The sequence below is a fragment of the Pseudoliparis swirei genome, chromosome 6 (assembly GCF_029220125.1).
Source record: "Pseudoliparis swirei isolate HS2019 ecotype Mariana Trench chromosome 6, NWPU_hadal_v1, whole genome shotgun sequence".
Classification (NCBI taxonomy): domain Eukaryota; kingdom Metazoa; phylum Chordata; class Actinopteri; order Perciformes; family Liparidae; genus Pseudoliparis; species Pseudoliparis swirei.
In genome coordinates, this window is record NC_079393.1 from 11,902,811 (window position 1) to 11,919,769 (window position 16,959).

Consider the following 16,959-nt stretch of genomic DNA (forward strand, 5'->3'; position numbering starts at 1 on the left):
CACGTTGCATGTAGGTTAGTACACTGACTACCTATTGATTGCACAACTTTTACACTCATTAGTGATCAGTGTAAACATGTTACCCATAACCCCATTCATCAGAGGACCTTGATGTAGGATTTGTTGTGAACCCAAATGGCCTCATTGCTGTGAAGTGTCTCACCGCCTGACAGGGTCCAGTGGTTCTGCACAACCAGCCTGCAAAGTCCACGGCGCTTAGTTCATGCCCGAGTGAACCTGAAGAAGAAACTTGCATGCTGAGCCCTTTAGTGCTGGTAAAGGTAAGATCCGGAGTCTCCACAGGAACATCGACAACCGAGTCGCCGCTGTCTCAAGTCTTCTGCAATTCCTCAGGTGATTTATTTGTTCAAATGTAAAAGTTTTCCCTTGTGTAAATGATATTGGAACATTATCTTAATATTCCTTAATACCAACTGCGTTTTAATATGAAGTAGATGTATATATTTTTTTAAACATGGGCAGTAAAACATTTGTGAATCACTTTTTAAAGTTGGTTTTAAAACTAACTTGTTTGCCTGTCCTGCCATCACTGCATAACAGCGTCCCGAGGCCCCTGGTGGTCACGCCGGATGCTTCTGCATGGATGAGCTGTACGGCACCTGGTGGAGACCTGCTTCCCTGAGCCGTTACAAGTGAGTTAAACATCTCATTGTTACACGAGTAAAACATGTATATCACATCAGTGATGAGCTTCCACTTCATGGTCCGTGTTTTTGAAATTCTGTGATATTTAAAGAAGTTCTGAGTTTGAGTATCAAAAGATTTATCAATTGACTGTTTCCATGATCTTCAACATGATGAATTAAATTCATAATGTCTTGCTTCTTTCAGCCGACCCATCCACAGGAGGCCCAACACAGACCTGAGCAGGATTCTGAAGAGAGGAGATCCAGAAGGCTCTTCGTACACCAATGTAAGCGCTGCAGTCTAAACCTCTTGAACATTAATTTTTGCTTGTCAACTATGATGATTTTCCTACTTCAGGTCCGTGTTTCTGAATCCTGATTATATGGAAGTCCTGAGCAACGCATAGAACTAATGATGAATTTGTCGTCGAGCAGAAGTTCCCAATTTTAAGACTTGGTTATTTTGTCATTACAGCTAAAAGATCAGCTGCAGAGTCCTGAAGAAGAACTTGAGGATGATTCTCAAGGAGGAGGAGATCCAGAAGGCTCTTCGTACACCAATATAAGCGCTGCAGTCTAAACTTCCTGAACATTTTTTTTGCTTGTCAACTGATGAATTTCCTACTTCCGGTTCGTGTTTCTGAATCCTGATTATATGGAAGTCCTGAGCAACGCATAAAGCCAATGATGAATTAGTTATCTTGCAGAAGTTCCAACTTTTAATACATGGTTATTTTCTCATTGCAGCTAAAAGATCTGCTAAAAGGATGATGCTCAAACAAGACTCCATGACGTGATGGCTCCCTCAAACCTGGCGTCACTGGCACCGCGGAGTCAATACAAGCCAGAAGCGTTCTGCTGTCTGCTCTGCTGTGGCTGCCTCTGCAATTCCTGCTCTTGTGATGTCCAACGGTAAGCATTTGTTGAGGATAGGAAGTATAACATTTAAAACAACTTTTTTTTTATTCTTAAAAATGATATTGTATATGGGTACATATTGAGGTGGTTACTATCTTTAAAGAGTAGTTTGTCTTGCTATGATGGTGTAATTTGCGTCTGAGCCCGTGAACAGTGACGGTAGCCTGCCGTCTTTAAGCTGTCACAAGGTATTGATGTGTCTTGAGTTCTGAGCAAGCTCTGTTAACACTAGTCTGTGACGCAGTGCGAAGAAAATGGCGGACCCGAGTATCTGTCTGTTAGGACACCGCATCGATTAGAAAAACCAGGAACAAGATAATTCAACCTGCTGAGTGTTTAATTATGTATTTTTAAGGCATCGCTCTGCAGAACGTAAACAAACGACCTCCCGAGGCCCCTGGTGGTCACGCCGGATGCTTCTGCATGGATGAGCTGTACGGCACCTGGTGGAGACCTGCTTCCCTGAGCCGTTACAAGTGAGTTAAACATCTCATTGTTACACGAGTAAAACATGTCTATCACATCAGTGATGAGCTTCCACTTCATGGTCCGTGTTTTTGATATTCTGTGATATTTAAAGAAGTTCTGAGTTTGAGCATCAACATGCTTGTCAATTGACTTTTTCCATAATCTTCAACTTGATGAATTAATTCATAATGTCTTGTTTCTTTCAGCCGACCCATCCACAGGAGGACCAACACAGACCTGAGCAGGATTCTGAAGCGTGAGGAGATCCAGAAGGCTCTTCGTACACCAATGTAAGCGCTGCAGTCTAAACCTCTTGAACATTTATTTTTGCTTGTCAACTATGATGATTTTCCTACTTCCGGTCCGTGTTTCTGAATCCAGATTATATGGAAGTCCCGAGCAACGCATAAAGCCAATGAAGAATTTTTTAGTTGAGCGGAAGTTCCCAATTTTAAGACGTGGTTATTTTTATCATGACAGCTAAAAGATCCGCTGCAGAGTCCTGAAGAAGAACTTGAGGATGATGCTCAAACAAGACTCCATGTCATGATGACTACAATTCCTGCACTTGTGATGTCCAAAGGTAAGCCTTTGTTGTGAATAGGAAGTATACAATTAAATAAACTTTTGTATTCTTAAATATTGTGTATAATATTGCATATAGGTCCATATTGAGGTGGTTACTATCTTTAAAGAGGAGTGTGTCTTGCTATGATGGTGTAATTTGCGTCTGAGCCCGTGAACAGTGACGGTAGCCTGCCGTCTTTAAGCTGTCACAAGGTATTGATGTGTCTTGAGTTCTGAGCAAGCTCTGGTAACACTAGTCTGTGACGCAGTGCGAAGAAAATGGTTGACACGAGTATCTGTCCGTTAGGACACCGCATCGAGGAAATCCCAGAGGTCCCGCTCGTGGTTGAAGACAAAGTTGAGAGCTACAAGAGAACCAAGGAGGCAGTGCTCCTGTTGAAGAAGCTGAAAGCCTGGAATGACATCAAGAAGGTAGTCTACATTTTCTCTGTTGGCATGAATCAGAACTCTATTGGGCAACACATTATTTGAATTGCCTTTTTTACAATTACTATTGGGTAAGCTCTAAATATCTAATTCCTCAAAAAATGTATTGTTTATTTTCAATGTTTCTTGACTTAACGGCATATCTGAGGCCGTTTTACTCCTAATTCAACCTCAGTTCAGTGTTTAATTGTGTTATGGAATCACTCATTGAATTCATAATGTTTTTCCTTTAGCCGGCCCATCCACAGGATGACCATCACCGACCTGAGCAGGATTCTGAAGCGTCAGGAGATCCAGAAGGCTCTTCGTACACCAATGTAAGCGCTGCAGTCTAAACTTCTTGAACAGTAATGTTTGCTTGTCAACTATTGATGATTTTTCTACTTCCGGTCCGTGTTTCTGAATCCTGATTATATGGAAGTCCTGAGCAACGCATAAAGCCAATGATGCATTTGTAGTCTAGCAGAAGTTCCCAATTTTAAGACTTGATTATTTTGTCATTACAGCTAAAAGATCAGCTGCAAAGTCCTGAAAAGAACTTGAGGATGATGCTCAAGACGAGGAGGAGATCCAGAAGGCTCTTCGTACACCAATGTAAGTGCTGCAGTCTAAACTTCCTGAACATTGATTTTTGCTTGTCAACTATGATGAATTTCCTACTTCCGGTCCGTGTTTCTGAATCCTGATTATATGGAAGTCCTGAGCAATGCACAGAACTAATGCATTTTTTAGTTAAGAGGAAGTTTTCAATTTTAAGACTTGTTTATTTTTTCATTGCAGCTAAAAGATCAGCTCCTGAGTCCTGAAGAACTTGAGGATAATACTCCAACTGAACTTTAAAAACAAAGACGTGATGACATCCTCAAGAATGTCCCATTGGTAATGGTTTGACTCAATCTAGAGGCTTGAGAGTTAAGTGATAAAAATAAAAAAACTTGGTCCTGTACTTGAATTTAATAAAACCTTTTTTTCAAACGTTTGGTTCACAAGACTTTATTTCACATAAGCTCCAGACTTTCATCTGTTGGTGCTAAAGGACAAAAGGCAAAGAGGAATATCAAGCACACAGGCTGAGCAGCATTTGTCATGATAAAAGTATTTGAGCATTAGAAAAAGATGGCTTTCAGGCCGCCCTGCAATGTAGGCCAGAGTTCAAACAGATAATTTCACTTGGCATGAAGGTTTGTACACTGAATATACAACTATTGATCGCACAACTTTTAAACTCAAGTGATCGGTATAAACATATATTTGACCCATAACAACCATTCATCAGAGGACCCTAGGGATGTTGTAAACATGGCCTCACATTGCTGTACTGTGGGTGGGCGTCACCGGCTGATTGAGTCCAATGGTGCTGCACAACCAGCCTGCGAAGTCCACCTGCTCTGCGTCGGACAATTTGATGAACGAATGCACCTGAAGGGAAAAAGGAGTGTAAGTCGTCTGCTAAGGTGAACACAAACATGTACTGCTGAGTTTGAACACCCACCGTCAACTGTTTGAGGTCCGCTCTCTCTGCTGGATTCTTTATCAAACTGCATTGGGGACAGTGTAGTGCATTTTAAAACCACCAGGTGGCAGAAAGTGTCAGGCAGACGTGGATATTCCAACACTTTGAATTTATTTCTTCTACATACCATTTGTTCACAAAGTCTTGAAATTCGGAGCCGAATATTCCAGGGAGCTTTGGTGGAGGCTGAAGGGGAAACGGTCCAGTCAGCTCTCAATGGACCGATATGTACATTAAACGGTATGCTCAGTCAGGATGTGGTTATATAATGGGCACACTCACCTCATTCACTATGTAATCAAGCAGCTCAAATATAGCCATCGGTGGTCTGTCAGGTCCGTATGCTGGGGGGAATAAAAACTAATTTGAGCTTCTTTAATAATTCAGTGTGCTCATCACTCAAGGTCACCAATAGCTGTCACTTCATGCTCTCGTATTATTCAAGATCTATTTCAACGGACCCTTTGAAACGGCCGTTCTGCAGAATCACAGAACAAACCAGCTTCATGTCCGACTTACAGCTGCCTGGTCGCCCGGGGGGCTGCGGCTGTGGGGAGGACTCGCTGCAGGCCGCCTCCCCTTCTACTGGGAAGCCAAAAATCTTTTCCAGTTCCTTGGTATCAGGCGGTGGGATGGGAAAGCGCCCAATTGCCATTTCCACCAGGGACAGACCCATACTCCAGATGTCCGACTGAACCGAGTAATGGGTTCCCTGTAAACGCTCTGGCTGCACAACACGCACGCAATTACATCACTATGACAACCATGTGTGGATTGTCATTAGAAAGCATCGCAAAATACAACATGCAAACGCAAAACTGAGATTCCTTACAGCGTTGTGATATTTGTTCCAGTGTGTAGGCCCAACTATAAACACAATTCATGCTGTAAAGATATTTGGCCCACCTGACCGGTGTATACATCTCGTCAAAGTTGATTTGTGAGCCATCAGAATCTGGAATTTGGGACTTGAATAGTTGCCAACCATATTAAATGTGACACTTCGTAACGGCTAATGTGGACGAGGCAGAAGGATAGTGCGTCCGTGTGAACTCACCGACATGTAGGAGCGGGTTCCCACGAAGGAGTTGGCCATGGAGTCGATGAGCTGTCCGCTCACTCCAAAGTCGCACAGCTTGATTTCACCGCGGGAATTCACAAGGATGTTTGAAGGCTTGACATCTGAAAGAGGATCATGCAGTATATATATTTAAGAGGACATGTTTGGCAAAATATTCAACACAGAACATTAAGCACACAAAACTGTCTGTTGCAAAGGTTGAGTGCATGTTGTGCACTGTGTGCTTGTCTTTATACCATTTAATGTCATCATACATATCTAAAACACAAATATCTAGTCTATGCATCTTGAATATGGACTTCAATACAGTCTTCGCTAATAAACATAAAGGTATTGTAAAGGGAAAACCTCATAACATATTTTACTAAGTCAAATAATGACCTCTGTGCATGATCTTGTGTTTCTCCCTCAGGTAGGCGAGTCCTTTAATGACCTGAAAAGACAAATATTGCTTATCAGTGTTGTATAATTTCAGATTATATAAAAGACACAATGTAATAGCTCATTGTTGAATGGAGTTGTATATCCAAAAACAAAACAAATATAGCTGTAGTGGGACGACCACAGGCAGTGGAGGTGTCGGAGCTACCCACAGCGATGCTGACTTTGCCAAGGATCTGCTCCGGGATCTTGCCGGCCTTCTTCAGCGACTGGTCCAGGGAGCCGCCGTCCTACAGCCAGCAGGGAAGGGAAATATGAAGAGCCTCTACTGAAAGGACTCTTTGAAATTCAAAAATATCATTTAAACAAAACAAAAAAGTGTTTCTTTCAATATTAATGAGATTGTACATGGAAGGAAAGAAAGCGTCGTCTACAAAGCAGCACTATCAGTGAATGCTGTATAAACACACTGGGAGCCACAACCTATTAAAGATGAGTACCATATGCTCCATGCAGATGCTGATTTCTCCGTCGCTGTAGAAAGCCCCGTAGAAGCCCACAATGTAGGGGGAGTTACACTCGTGCAGCACCTGCAGCTCCCTAATGATCTGGTTCCTGATGGCAGGTTTGATCTCCAGGTGGATCAGCTGGAACACAGCAGACATCAGGCTGTATTCATGTTCTCATACCACACGGAACAGGAGATATTTACAGAACATAACATCCTACATATGTTATAATTTAAAAATCCATTCATTTTGGCCGCATGTTTATTTATTTTAATTTGATCTTGTGTGATTAAAGAATGTCATGTTCACAAAATACTCGAAAAATTAGACAAATTTGACTCCCAACATGGATGGTTGCCCGTATAAAATCATTGCCTGCCTGACGAAGATAACTGTTTATTATATATCATGGATGTAATTCCATCTTTTAAGCCCCACCTACGCCAAACCTTGAGGGCCACAGCTCACCTTCCTCGCCATGATCAGACCAGAGGGTCTGTGGGAGACCTTGAAGACGACTCCTCCGTTGCCGGCCCCCAGCTCACATATCTTCTCAAAGTCGTCGTCCTTCAGCTCTCCCACCTTCTGCTTCTGTGTCAGAAAGGCCTCCAGGCGTTTCCGCTGCTGCTCATCCAGCTCAAGTTCTTCTAATTTCTTCTGCAGTGCCTCCAAATTTGTTCTTAGAAAGAAGACGGAGAGAAAGATGAGTCGGTCATATATTATGAATGTATACTCTGTATATAGAGAGTGCCTTGAGCTCATCCAGACAGGACTCTTGATGATCTTTCCCGGCAGACCGGCTGTCCAGATCGACTCTGTCTCTCATTTGATTGAAACCTTGGAGGAAAGATGGAGCGCGTGACAACAACTGGTGCACGTTACTCTGGGAACAATTAACCTGCAGAAAGACAGAAAGGGTCACAGGGTGTGTGTCGGGGTTTCTTCCCCAATCCCAGTGTGAGGAAGCTCAGAGACCCTCCGAGCGCTGGTGTCTTTCTCCTGGCGCTGTTGTCATGGCAATGCATTTTCTTGAGAAATCAATTGTGGAGCAAACTCTTCTGAGATGCTTCTCTTTGACCCTCTTCTTCGCCTCCCACGCCGCTCTCTCTAAACACTGCAATACTGTAACGCCTGTTGTATTACCTTTAAAGGAAGGTGATGCAAAGACCAGTGAGTTGTGTTGTTATCACGCACACGAGCATGCACAGGTAATGAGTACGTTAGGGAGGGAAAGGTACACCAGACGTTGTGTATGGTTTACTTCTTTGTTTATGACGTTACATCTGCGGAGTCTATGTCCTCCTCTGGACATCGTAGGGGAACAGGAAACTTGCTTAGTCAGCAGTTTCCTCGAGGTTTATGTGCCTTGTCCTAAGAATTTCAGTGCCCAGTCTGACCCTGTGTCATTCTGTGCATCTGACAATAAAAAATAAAAAGATAAATAAAAAAGACTTGAGTTTCCTCGAGGTTTAAGTGTGGTTTGAACTCAGTTCAAAGAAAAGGTGTTATTACCAGACCAAACTCAACATAGCTATGCAACCTGCAACAATTATAACATGCAGTCTTTTACCATTACAACTTCATAAGCCCGCAAGTGTACAAGCTACTGTAAAGTGTCCCATCTTTCGCTTTGAACATAAACAGAATATTTCATATTTGCATTCTTATCTGACGATAAGATGGTTTTCTTAATTCTTAAAAAAATATATCTTTGAACAGAATAACGAGTCGGTGGAGAGCAGCTATAGCAGGAACGCACGCCCTTCTCTCTGCTGCTCCACGACACAGCAAAGAGGGGTTTTAAGTGGTTATATTTCTGACAGTAGGCCTGCATATCCATGGAGACCGAGTGCTGAGGTGGAGTTGGTTGTGAGTAGCGTGGTCGCTTTGTCGACAAAAGCTGAAGGTGGAGGAGACTGGAGATGCTGAGAAGAGGAGCAGCCTGACACAATATATGTGTGAAGGACGACAACAGCTACACTCATCCCCCCCCCCCCCCGGCATCGTGAGCGCGATGCCGGCCTTTGTGCTCCATCCACACAATGTCCAAGGACACCTCGTGGATTTAAAATGCAAAAATACACCATATTTCCACAGCTTGCTACAAAGCGGCGGAAAGAAGATGGCATCTCTGTTTTGCAGTGTGGCTTCTGTGACATTATTAGTTACTCAGCTGAAATAAATCAAACCAGATCAATATCCCTTCAACATGGCTGTGAATCTGCTGCTTTCCCACTAAACCTACAACATGGTCACAGCGGACGGAGAGGGGTTCAAAGGAAATAGGTCATCATAACATCCTGGCTTTTTTATTACAGAGGACATTGATTGTAGCTTTTCCAACACTGACCTTTATTAGTTAAACCCAGGGGAAAGACATAAATAGCATAGTTTGATTATTGGTATTACGTGGAAGGTATTATTGCATTTTCAAAGGATTTGATAGTGAATTAATAGTGTTTAAAGTGAAGGGAAATTAATGCTTTTGCAACTGAGCGTGCACATATACGGAATTATAAGCAAGTCCATTTTTACTTTGTGACTGATTAAGTCATTTATAAACTATCACTGCCACAGGAAATAAACAGGGACACATTTAGAATGTTTACTTTTACTAAAGCAAATTATTTGTGGTAAAACAGGATGTAAGTGTTATCCAACCAGGGAAGAATCAGCATCTCAAACTGTGGTCGGCTATGCGATATGGGTTCATCATTCATTTTCTTTTTTCACATTAAGTTCTCTAAACACAAAAAGCTGATGCAGAAGAATGAACCGCAACACTTTTACGAATAACAAAGTTATAAAAGATACAGTCATATTATGTAAGTTTGGTAATCACAGGATCGTATCCAGGATTTTAGCAAATGGCAAATTGCCCTGAGAGGTCTATCCAGAACAGGTTGTGTTTTATTTATTCTTAGATCTCCTCTGATAATATGACATGCTTGGCTGGCATAATGTGGGCCACTCAGTACACCACTCACATGGCTGCCAGCCATTTCACACTGAGAGAGCGTTTTGTGGGCTGTACTGGTAAATCCTTTTCACCAGAGCGGAACGGACTGGTTTCAATAAGAAGCTCATCGATCGCATTCGGCTCTTCTGCACACAACATGCAACACCTGCACCGCCATATGAGCATGCATGCTGGTCCAAAATCCAAATAATGTGCCAATTTATGTAACTGTTCTGATGATTGTGTCCCCTCATTCTATTCAAAACAACGGCTGGGTATTCTTTATTTTATGCAACAGTATTGGTATTGTATTATGAGACTGGATGCCAAAAAAAAATTGTTTCAATTTATGTTGGTTGATTTCCATTTTACTGTCTCACTTTAAGGTTCCTGGTAATGTGCATGCAGCCTGAATCACTGTCACGGCTTTTTGGGACACTTACAGAACAGAACAGGCCATCTATCATGTGTAAAGTAACACCTGGGCTTTTACTTCTACGACAAATCTAAATGTCTGCTGTGAAAAAGGCTTTTTGGGTGGAACTACGCTGAGAATCAAATGAGGTCATTTGGACCCAGTGTGCCAATGTAAAGGACAAAGCTTGTAAGTTGAGAAGAGAAGCGATGACAAAACACCTGTAGAACTGAACCGTGGCTGTGTAGTTGTTTGCTACATGCTCACCTAGTAATAATTCAGCAGCACTGTTTTAATGGAATCTTTTCGGTATTCGTAGCGAATATTTAAAGAACAAGAGACTAAGTCCTGACAAACTACAAACTACAGTGGACAGACGAAGCCTAATTTGCTGATTTTTGTTGCCATCTCCCAGAAAAAGATAACCCCTACATTGTAAGAACCCACATACAGGACACCTCATCCTCCACCTCCAAGCCCAAAACATCCACGCCCATCCTATTACACCATCCTATTCCTATTACATGTGGAGCGAAGCGGCTCTTTGAATTCAGGCCTCCCCTTCACTGGTCTGCAAATATTTGGCAAAGCTTCAGCTCTACACAAATAAATAACCTGTGCATCTTTTGGTTCATAGAACATTAGAACATATTACACTGTGGGTTGAAATATATTTTTTATGTTTGACATTTACACTTTTGTTAGTGGCCGTGCATACAAACTCTCCATAATACAGAGTTCAGATGCTCATTGGTTGTAAAACATGTTGGGTTCCTGTGGCATCTGACATCCAACATCATTATTTAAAATAAATAAAAATCTGTGATGGTTACCTGTGAGAATGTAATAACAACTGCCTATCTTTGTGTTTTGGTCGGTCAGTACAAAATAAAAGCAATTTGAAGACTTTACCAAACTTTACAAATACTCCCCGTTTCCTAACATTACATAGGATAAACGAATAATGGATAAATCTAGAAAATACCTGGCAGATTTAAAAAAAAAATATTCGGCAGCTCAAAGGAGTTGAACTAAAATGCTGAGCGTACGAAAGCGACACCTAAATGTTTAAAGTCTATTCAATGCAGAAGACACAAATGGACTTCAGATGTATGATCTCATGATGAAACAATGACATATTCCACCTCGACCAGCCATCACGAGGGACGACATGTTACGTAACTCTCTTCTCAACTGCTGCAGCTCGCTGCTGGACCGCCGCCTGTCTCCGAGAACCGAGAACGAGAGAAAACAACACACAGAAATACTATTCTACACGACGGCTCCCCGCAGAGGTCAGACTCTGGCTAATGGACATGACCCATCCGTGACCCCATGAGGAGATGAGCTGAGCGCTGCACACTTGTTCATGGCAGACACACAGGTGATGCTAATTTAGTTAACGATGGCTCAGTTTCATCAAGTGTCATGCCAGCAGCACGCAGGATGTAGCTCACCTCCATGGAATGCATTCATGAAGTTATTAATAAGCGGCGCTCTTCCTGCTACGACATGCCGAAAGGGTCTTCTGTGACGATGAAGATGATGATGATGATGATGGTGATGATGATGATGATGATGAAGCACTGTGGTCGATTCATGAAAGCAAGTGAACACATTATTTGTTCATGAGAAATGTTTGGAATGTTTTAGCAGTTGCAATATTCAGTGTAAGATTAGTTGATCAACAAAAAGAGTTTGATCAACCACAAATGTGCCTTGATATTACGATTAATCAAGCGAGTCATTCGTCAAGCAAACATGTTTTGTGTTTTGGACAATTAGTCTGACTAAGGATGGCGTTTGAAGATGCCGACTTAAGCAGGAGGTTTTAAATAAAAATCTGTTAGATTAAAAATGATTTATTGATGGATTACTTTCACCTCCACCGCTCATCGGACATTAGACATATTTGAACATCACACTATTTGGGAATTTATAAACAATTATTATATTTATTAAAAGCAACTCAATATATAAATCGATAACAATGAAAGTGAATACCTCAGTGCGTGGGTGCGCGCGCACGCACACACACGCACGCAGGCAGGCACGCAAACACGTACACACACCTGTGTGTCTCATATTAGACAGAAGACACAAGCTTACACTGTAAAGGAGTTGGTTATTCAGATGTCACTGCAGTTGTCACGAGCCTAATAGCAGATTTATTGAATGTGAATCGAACATTAACGATCGATCCGAGAGCTCTTATCAATATTCCCCATTCACCGGTTGGAACATCAGAAGTAGATGAATACTGAAGCTTACTCTGTGGCTCCGGTGCCGTTGATAGTGTTTCCATCGGGGATCGGGTTGAGTTGGATCGGCTCCGGCTTCCTTCTCTTCTGCATGTTGGAGACAACAAGAAGCGAGCTGGGGCAGAAAGACACGAGCTGCAGCAGGATGAATGGAAACCCGGAGAGGAGAGCTCTGGAATCAGGACACAGTCGACACAGACGGGCAGAATAAGACACACAGATGTGCAGCCAGGAGCTGGAGGGGCTGATGTTCTTGTTAATGGGAGGATGTGAAGGATCCGGGAGATGCAACGTCACAAAAATATTTACATTCGTCTTCCGGACGGCATGGTTGTGCTTGGGACAGCGCCCCCTCTGCTGGTGATGGATGGTATTACCATCAGCGGTGGAGATTAAATAAGCAATACTACAGTGTAGAAATACTCTGTTACAAGCATTATTAGCATACACATATACTTAAAGTACGAATATACAAATGACTCACTTTGCAGATTGGGCTATTACAAAAGAATGCAGTTGATAATACAGAATTTGATTCGTTAATTTATTGTTGTAAAAATAACTAAAGCTAACAGGTACACGATTGTCTGCTCAAAAACTGTAAGCTTTCATTTTCTTCATAATAAATGAAATACACATTTGAATGTTTTCACACTGAATAATCGGCTACTGCCATGGCCCTGATGAGGTCAAAGGTCAGGGATGTCTTATGTGTACAGATTGTAAAGCCCACTGAGGAAAATGTGTGATATTGGGCTGTACAAAATCCATCCATCCATCCACCCCGGCCACCCTACGGAGGAAACTCATTTCGGCCGCTTGTATTCGCGACCTCGTTCTTTCGGTCACTACCCAAAGTTCGTGACCATAGGTGAGGATTGGAACGTAGACCGACCAGTAAATTGAGAGCTTCGCCTTTCGGCTCAGCTCTCTCTTCACCAAGACAGACCGGTACAGCGCCTGTTTTACTGCTGCAGCTGCACCGATCCGCCTGTCGATCTCCCGCTCCATCTTACCCTCACTCGTGAACAAGACCCCGAGATACTTGAACTCCTTCGCTTGGGGCAGGCACTCTGTCCCCACCTGGAGGGAGCAATCCACCGGTTTCCGGCAGAGCACCATGGCCTCAGATTTGGCGGTGCTGACTCTCATCCCTGCCGCAGTGAGTGCCGGAGGTCATGGTCTGAGGATGCTAACAGGACCACATCATCTGCAAACAGAAGAGAGGCGATCCCAAGACCCCCAAACCTGACCTGCTCCACCCCCAGGCTGCACCTAGATATCCTGTCCATGAAAATCACAAACAGGACCGTACAAAATAAACTTTTAAAATAAAACTTAATTGAAAAATAACAATGAGGAAAATCAAAGCATTATGAATATAGCTAATCTAAATCTAATAATTTTATTCAGGATCTCTCCTCCCACCATTATATACCCATAGATTTTAAATTATTCAAAATCCTGAATAACATCAAACACCAAAGAGAATGTCTGAGTAAAATGAAATGTGAAGTGCATCAAATCTGAGTTTACTTTCACGAGTTGTGTGTGTGTGTGTGTGTGTGTGTGTGTGTAATTAGTATGCAAATAGTGTAAAAGCTTTTAATAAAGGAAACTCCTGCGAACACATTTGAAGGCCACTTATATTGATTCATTTAATGTAATTTATATCTAATTAGGATAGAATAAATTTATGATCAGTGGACAATAAACTCCATTTATGTCCCCATTTTGAGTGAAGCGATTTAAATGGAACAATAAATCCTGATATTTTCTGAGCAGGTTCTGTATTTCAGTCTCAAATCACTGCGGATGCAGTGTCTGATTTCCCCCGCAGCAATACCCTCCCTTCTTTGCCTTTACACACGTGATATCATTTATTATTGTTGACACTCTGTGGCGGGTGATGATTATTTTTTTTAATTGTACACGGTTGGACATTTAGAGGAACTCAGGCTTCTGCTTAATAGTCCAAGCTTTCATTTCTTTTTCCATCAAAGCCCTGCCACCATTTACACAATTACAAATATACCAGACCCCTAAGCCTTTTGCATATAAAATAAGCTCTTCTATCAGGACGAATCTCTTAACATTAAAACGATTTGACCAGAACATAATGATTTTTTAGACTCTCTAATCTATTCTCTCTTTAGATTAGGACACATGCCGTATCAGTCAGACGGTTTGACCTCTCCGTTAAACATAAATGAGAACTGTGAATGGTTTCACCTGTTGGACTGGAGCCCTTCACTATCCTTCTCTTTAGTGAATGATGTCTCAGCTGTGAGTCCAACCCTTCCTTGCAGATTAGTCATCAAGCACAACTTGAAACTGGCTGCAATTTTTACAATCTGCTCTAAAGTCTCTCCACATTGTCTGACCGACACAAGGCCACTGAGCCGTGCCTGGTTTACCAAAAGCATCTTACTGCCAAAATCATATTTTTCTCCATAAACCAAGACTGACAGAGAGGAAAGATTGGTTGTGTCCTGTCTCGAGCCCATGAACAGGAACCGTGTGAATTCTAAGTTGCTTTTGACAAATTGGGTTGTGGGCACTCAAGCATATCAGACTTGACCACAATCCCCCCAATGGACCATAAAACATCTACACCAGTGGTTCCCCTTCCTGGGTGTCGAGGAGTTGCAAGAACTGTAGATATTGCTTTGTATTAAGGGTTCAAAAGCTGATATGGTTGAAAACTACTGATCTATATTCAAAAAGAGTGTTGTTTCCACTACATTTGATCTGTAAGCAAGGGGTCTTCCATGCTCAGTGGGAGGTGTTGCAGTTATTCACCTTTTGGGCCCTTCCTTTGTTACTTATTTTAAAAAGTAGGCTTCATTATATTGGGGTTTTCAAAAATAAGAAAATCATGATATACAAAATGATATAAATATATTTTTGATACATAATTTTATATATATATATATATATAAGTTGAAAATAGTTAATTAGCATTACAGTTCATTCAACTTGGAATCTGTATTATATTATATAAACAACGCCTTTCCCTCCCCTCTCACCAACCCCATTGGGTTAAGTGTTTATGAATCTTTACATACACAATATGACGCCAGACTTTTAAAGTGGTTATTGAAGTAAAGATTATGCTGTCTCAAGCGCTCCCTTTCCAGGCTCCCTGCACCTTTGGGCTCATGGATTGTTACCACAAATAACTCCATTATCAATACATATGCACTGCAGCAATAATAAAGCAAACATTTATGGATGCATTCATTTAGCTGCGAGCATCCTTTTTGAATTCTAATGTTTTCTGAGACGTGTTTGGGTTCAAGTTAGTCATCGGTTAACAACATTACTTGTCGGGAGCAAGGAAAAAACGATCAAATCAAGAAACTATTACATTATATAATATTTGTTTGCCTATCGATTGGTTTTATTTACCCATGAGGTTTGAAAATACATCTGTCTCTGAGATTTCGCCTCCATCCCAAAACACACGAGATGAATGTCATTTAATTTGTTTTGATCTAAACGTTGGAAAATGACACTTATAGTTCTCCTCCAATCAGAAATGAGTATCAATATTACTTCAGTTTGAGTTCCACCGGTTTTGTTTTCACATTCATATGATGAAAGGTGTCTCGGTGATCACCTTTCATCGGACGCGCATGATTCTGTGATGTCATTGTTTGTAGGTGCAGATCCAGTTTGCAGCTTTCACGAGTGAGACTTCTAACTTGAAACCTCCATAAACACACTGACACGCTCACATCTTGATTCCAGTTGTCGAACTGGAAGGATTCTTTGAGGAGGGTGGAGGAGCTGATTAAATTTTACGATTATTTTGAACAAAATGATTGAATCTTTTATGTGGATAAAACCCTATTGGACTCAAATAATGACTCAAAATGGTCTCTTTTTCTTTTATTTATTCCTTATATCTTAACATATCTGTAGAGGATCTTTAAAATATTCTGCAGTGACACTTCTTTCCAGAGTCAGTGTCTCTGTGGATGATCCATCTTGCTGTCAACAGACTTGTATGAAACCGTTGAAAAGAGGTCTGTGACCACAGATGGAGCGCCAAAATTTCAGTTTTCAAAGCTGTGAACACCACCAAAAAAATTACAGTCATCTCCATTTTAATGTATAGTGGCAGCAGAAACCAGATATTATTTTCTCTACACTTCTCACACCTACCAATCACATTTTGCCTCAAACTCTGTGAGCTATTCGTCTTTGCTGTCAAACTTGAAATGAACAAATACCACACTGCCTTGCATTATGTTGTATTTTGGTTTCCCATCATTCTTTTTAAATGACACCATTGTAGCACCTGGTTGCAGTATTGCAATATTGTGATGGTTATGCTCCACACTTATGTAACTCTCAAACAATGGTTTGATCAATCCGTGCTTACCCGTGTGTGTGTGTGTGTGGTGTGTAGTGTGTGTGTGTGTGTGTATGCGTGTGTGTGTATGTGTAATGTGTGTGCGTGCCTGTGTGTGTCTGTGTGTGTGTGTGTGTGTGTGTAAGTGGCACACACACTGTGTGTAGCCAGTGTAGTATCCTTATCTTAATTCCTGGTTGAAAATCAAATGATTATTTAGCTGATTAGTCTTAGCTGTAACTTGAACGTTTGTGAATGCTATGTGTAGTGGCACTCCGTCTAGTTCTGGTTCTTCTGTACCACACTTTTGAGATCAGTCCTTTAAAGCTATTAATTGACATGCGAGTGACACAAGTAGTTTCATACAAAATTATGTTTACTTAAAAAACGTATAGTACATGGTCACACGGTCAAAAAACGATGTCGTTTCCAA

General features: G+C 41.5%; 1 protein-coding gene and 6 non-coding genes across 7 annotated transcripts; 6 read left to right on the forward strand and 1 right to left on the reverse strand.

Moving 5' to 3' along the window:
• Positions 1–698: 698 nt before the first annotated feature.
• On the forward strand, positions 699–770 carry LOC130196009 (small nucleolar RNA SNORD18). Its single transcript, XR_008832159.1, has one exon. It is a non-coding gene; the product is annotated as a small nucleolar RNA SNORD18 (small nucleolar RNA).
• Positions 771–979: 209 nt separating this feature from the next.
• LOC130196012 (small nucleolar RNA SNORD18) lies at positions 980–1,047 on the forward strand. The gene has a single exon (XR_008832162.1). It is a non-coding gene; the product is annotated as a small nucleolar RNA SNORD18 (small nucleolar RNA).
• Positions 1,048–1,680: 633 nt separating this feature from the next.
• LOC130196018 (small nucleolar RNA SNORD16) lies at positions 1,681–1,780 on the forward strand. Its single transcript, XR_008832167.1, has one exon. It is a non-coding gene; the product is annotated as a small nucleolar RNA SNORD16 (small nucleolar RNA).
• Positions 1,781–2,086: 306 nt separating this feature from the next.
• Positions 2,087–2,158, forward strand: LOC130196010 (small nucleolar RNA SNORD18). The gene has a single exon (XR_008832160.1). It is a non-coding gene; the product is annotated as a small nucleolar RNA SNORD18 (small nucleolar RNA).
• A 582-nt stretch (positions 2,159–2,740) lies between these two features.
• Positions 2,741–2,840, forward strand: LOC130196019 (small nucleolar RNA SNORD16). Its single transcript, XR_008832168.1, has one exon. It is a non-coding gene; the product is annotated as a small nucleolar RNA SNORD16 (small nucleolar RNA).
• An 846-nt stretch (positions 2,841–3,686) lies between these two features.
• Positions 3,687–3,754, forward strand: LOC130196013 (small nucleolar RNA SNORD18). Its single transcript, XR_008832163.1, has one exon. It is a non-coding gene; the product is annotated as a small nucleolar RNA SNORD18 (small nucleolar RNA).
• Positions 3,755–3,986: 232 nt separating this feature from the next.
• map2k1 (mitogen-activated protein kinase kinase 1) lies at positions 3,987–13,421 on the reverse strand. Its single transcript, XM_056416212.1, has 12 exons — positions 12,177–13,421; positions 7,000–7,210; positions 6,523–6,669; positions 6,235–6,312; positions 6,023–6,074; positions 5,618–5,742; positions 5,080–5,287; positions 4,843–4,904; positions 4,688–4,746; positions 4,540–4,585; positions 4,357–4,466; positions 3,987–4,077 (listed from the first exon to the last, which is right to left on the reverse strand). The coding sequence occupies exons 1-12, from the start codon at positions 12,257–12,259 to the stop codon at positions 4,065–4,067; spliced, it is 1,194 nt and encodes a 397-aa protein (XP_056272187.1). The 5' UTR covers positions 12,260–13,421; the 3' UTR covers positions 3,987–4,064.
• Positions 13,422–16,959: the final 3,538 nt, after the last annotated feature.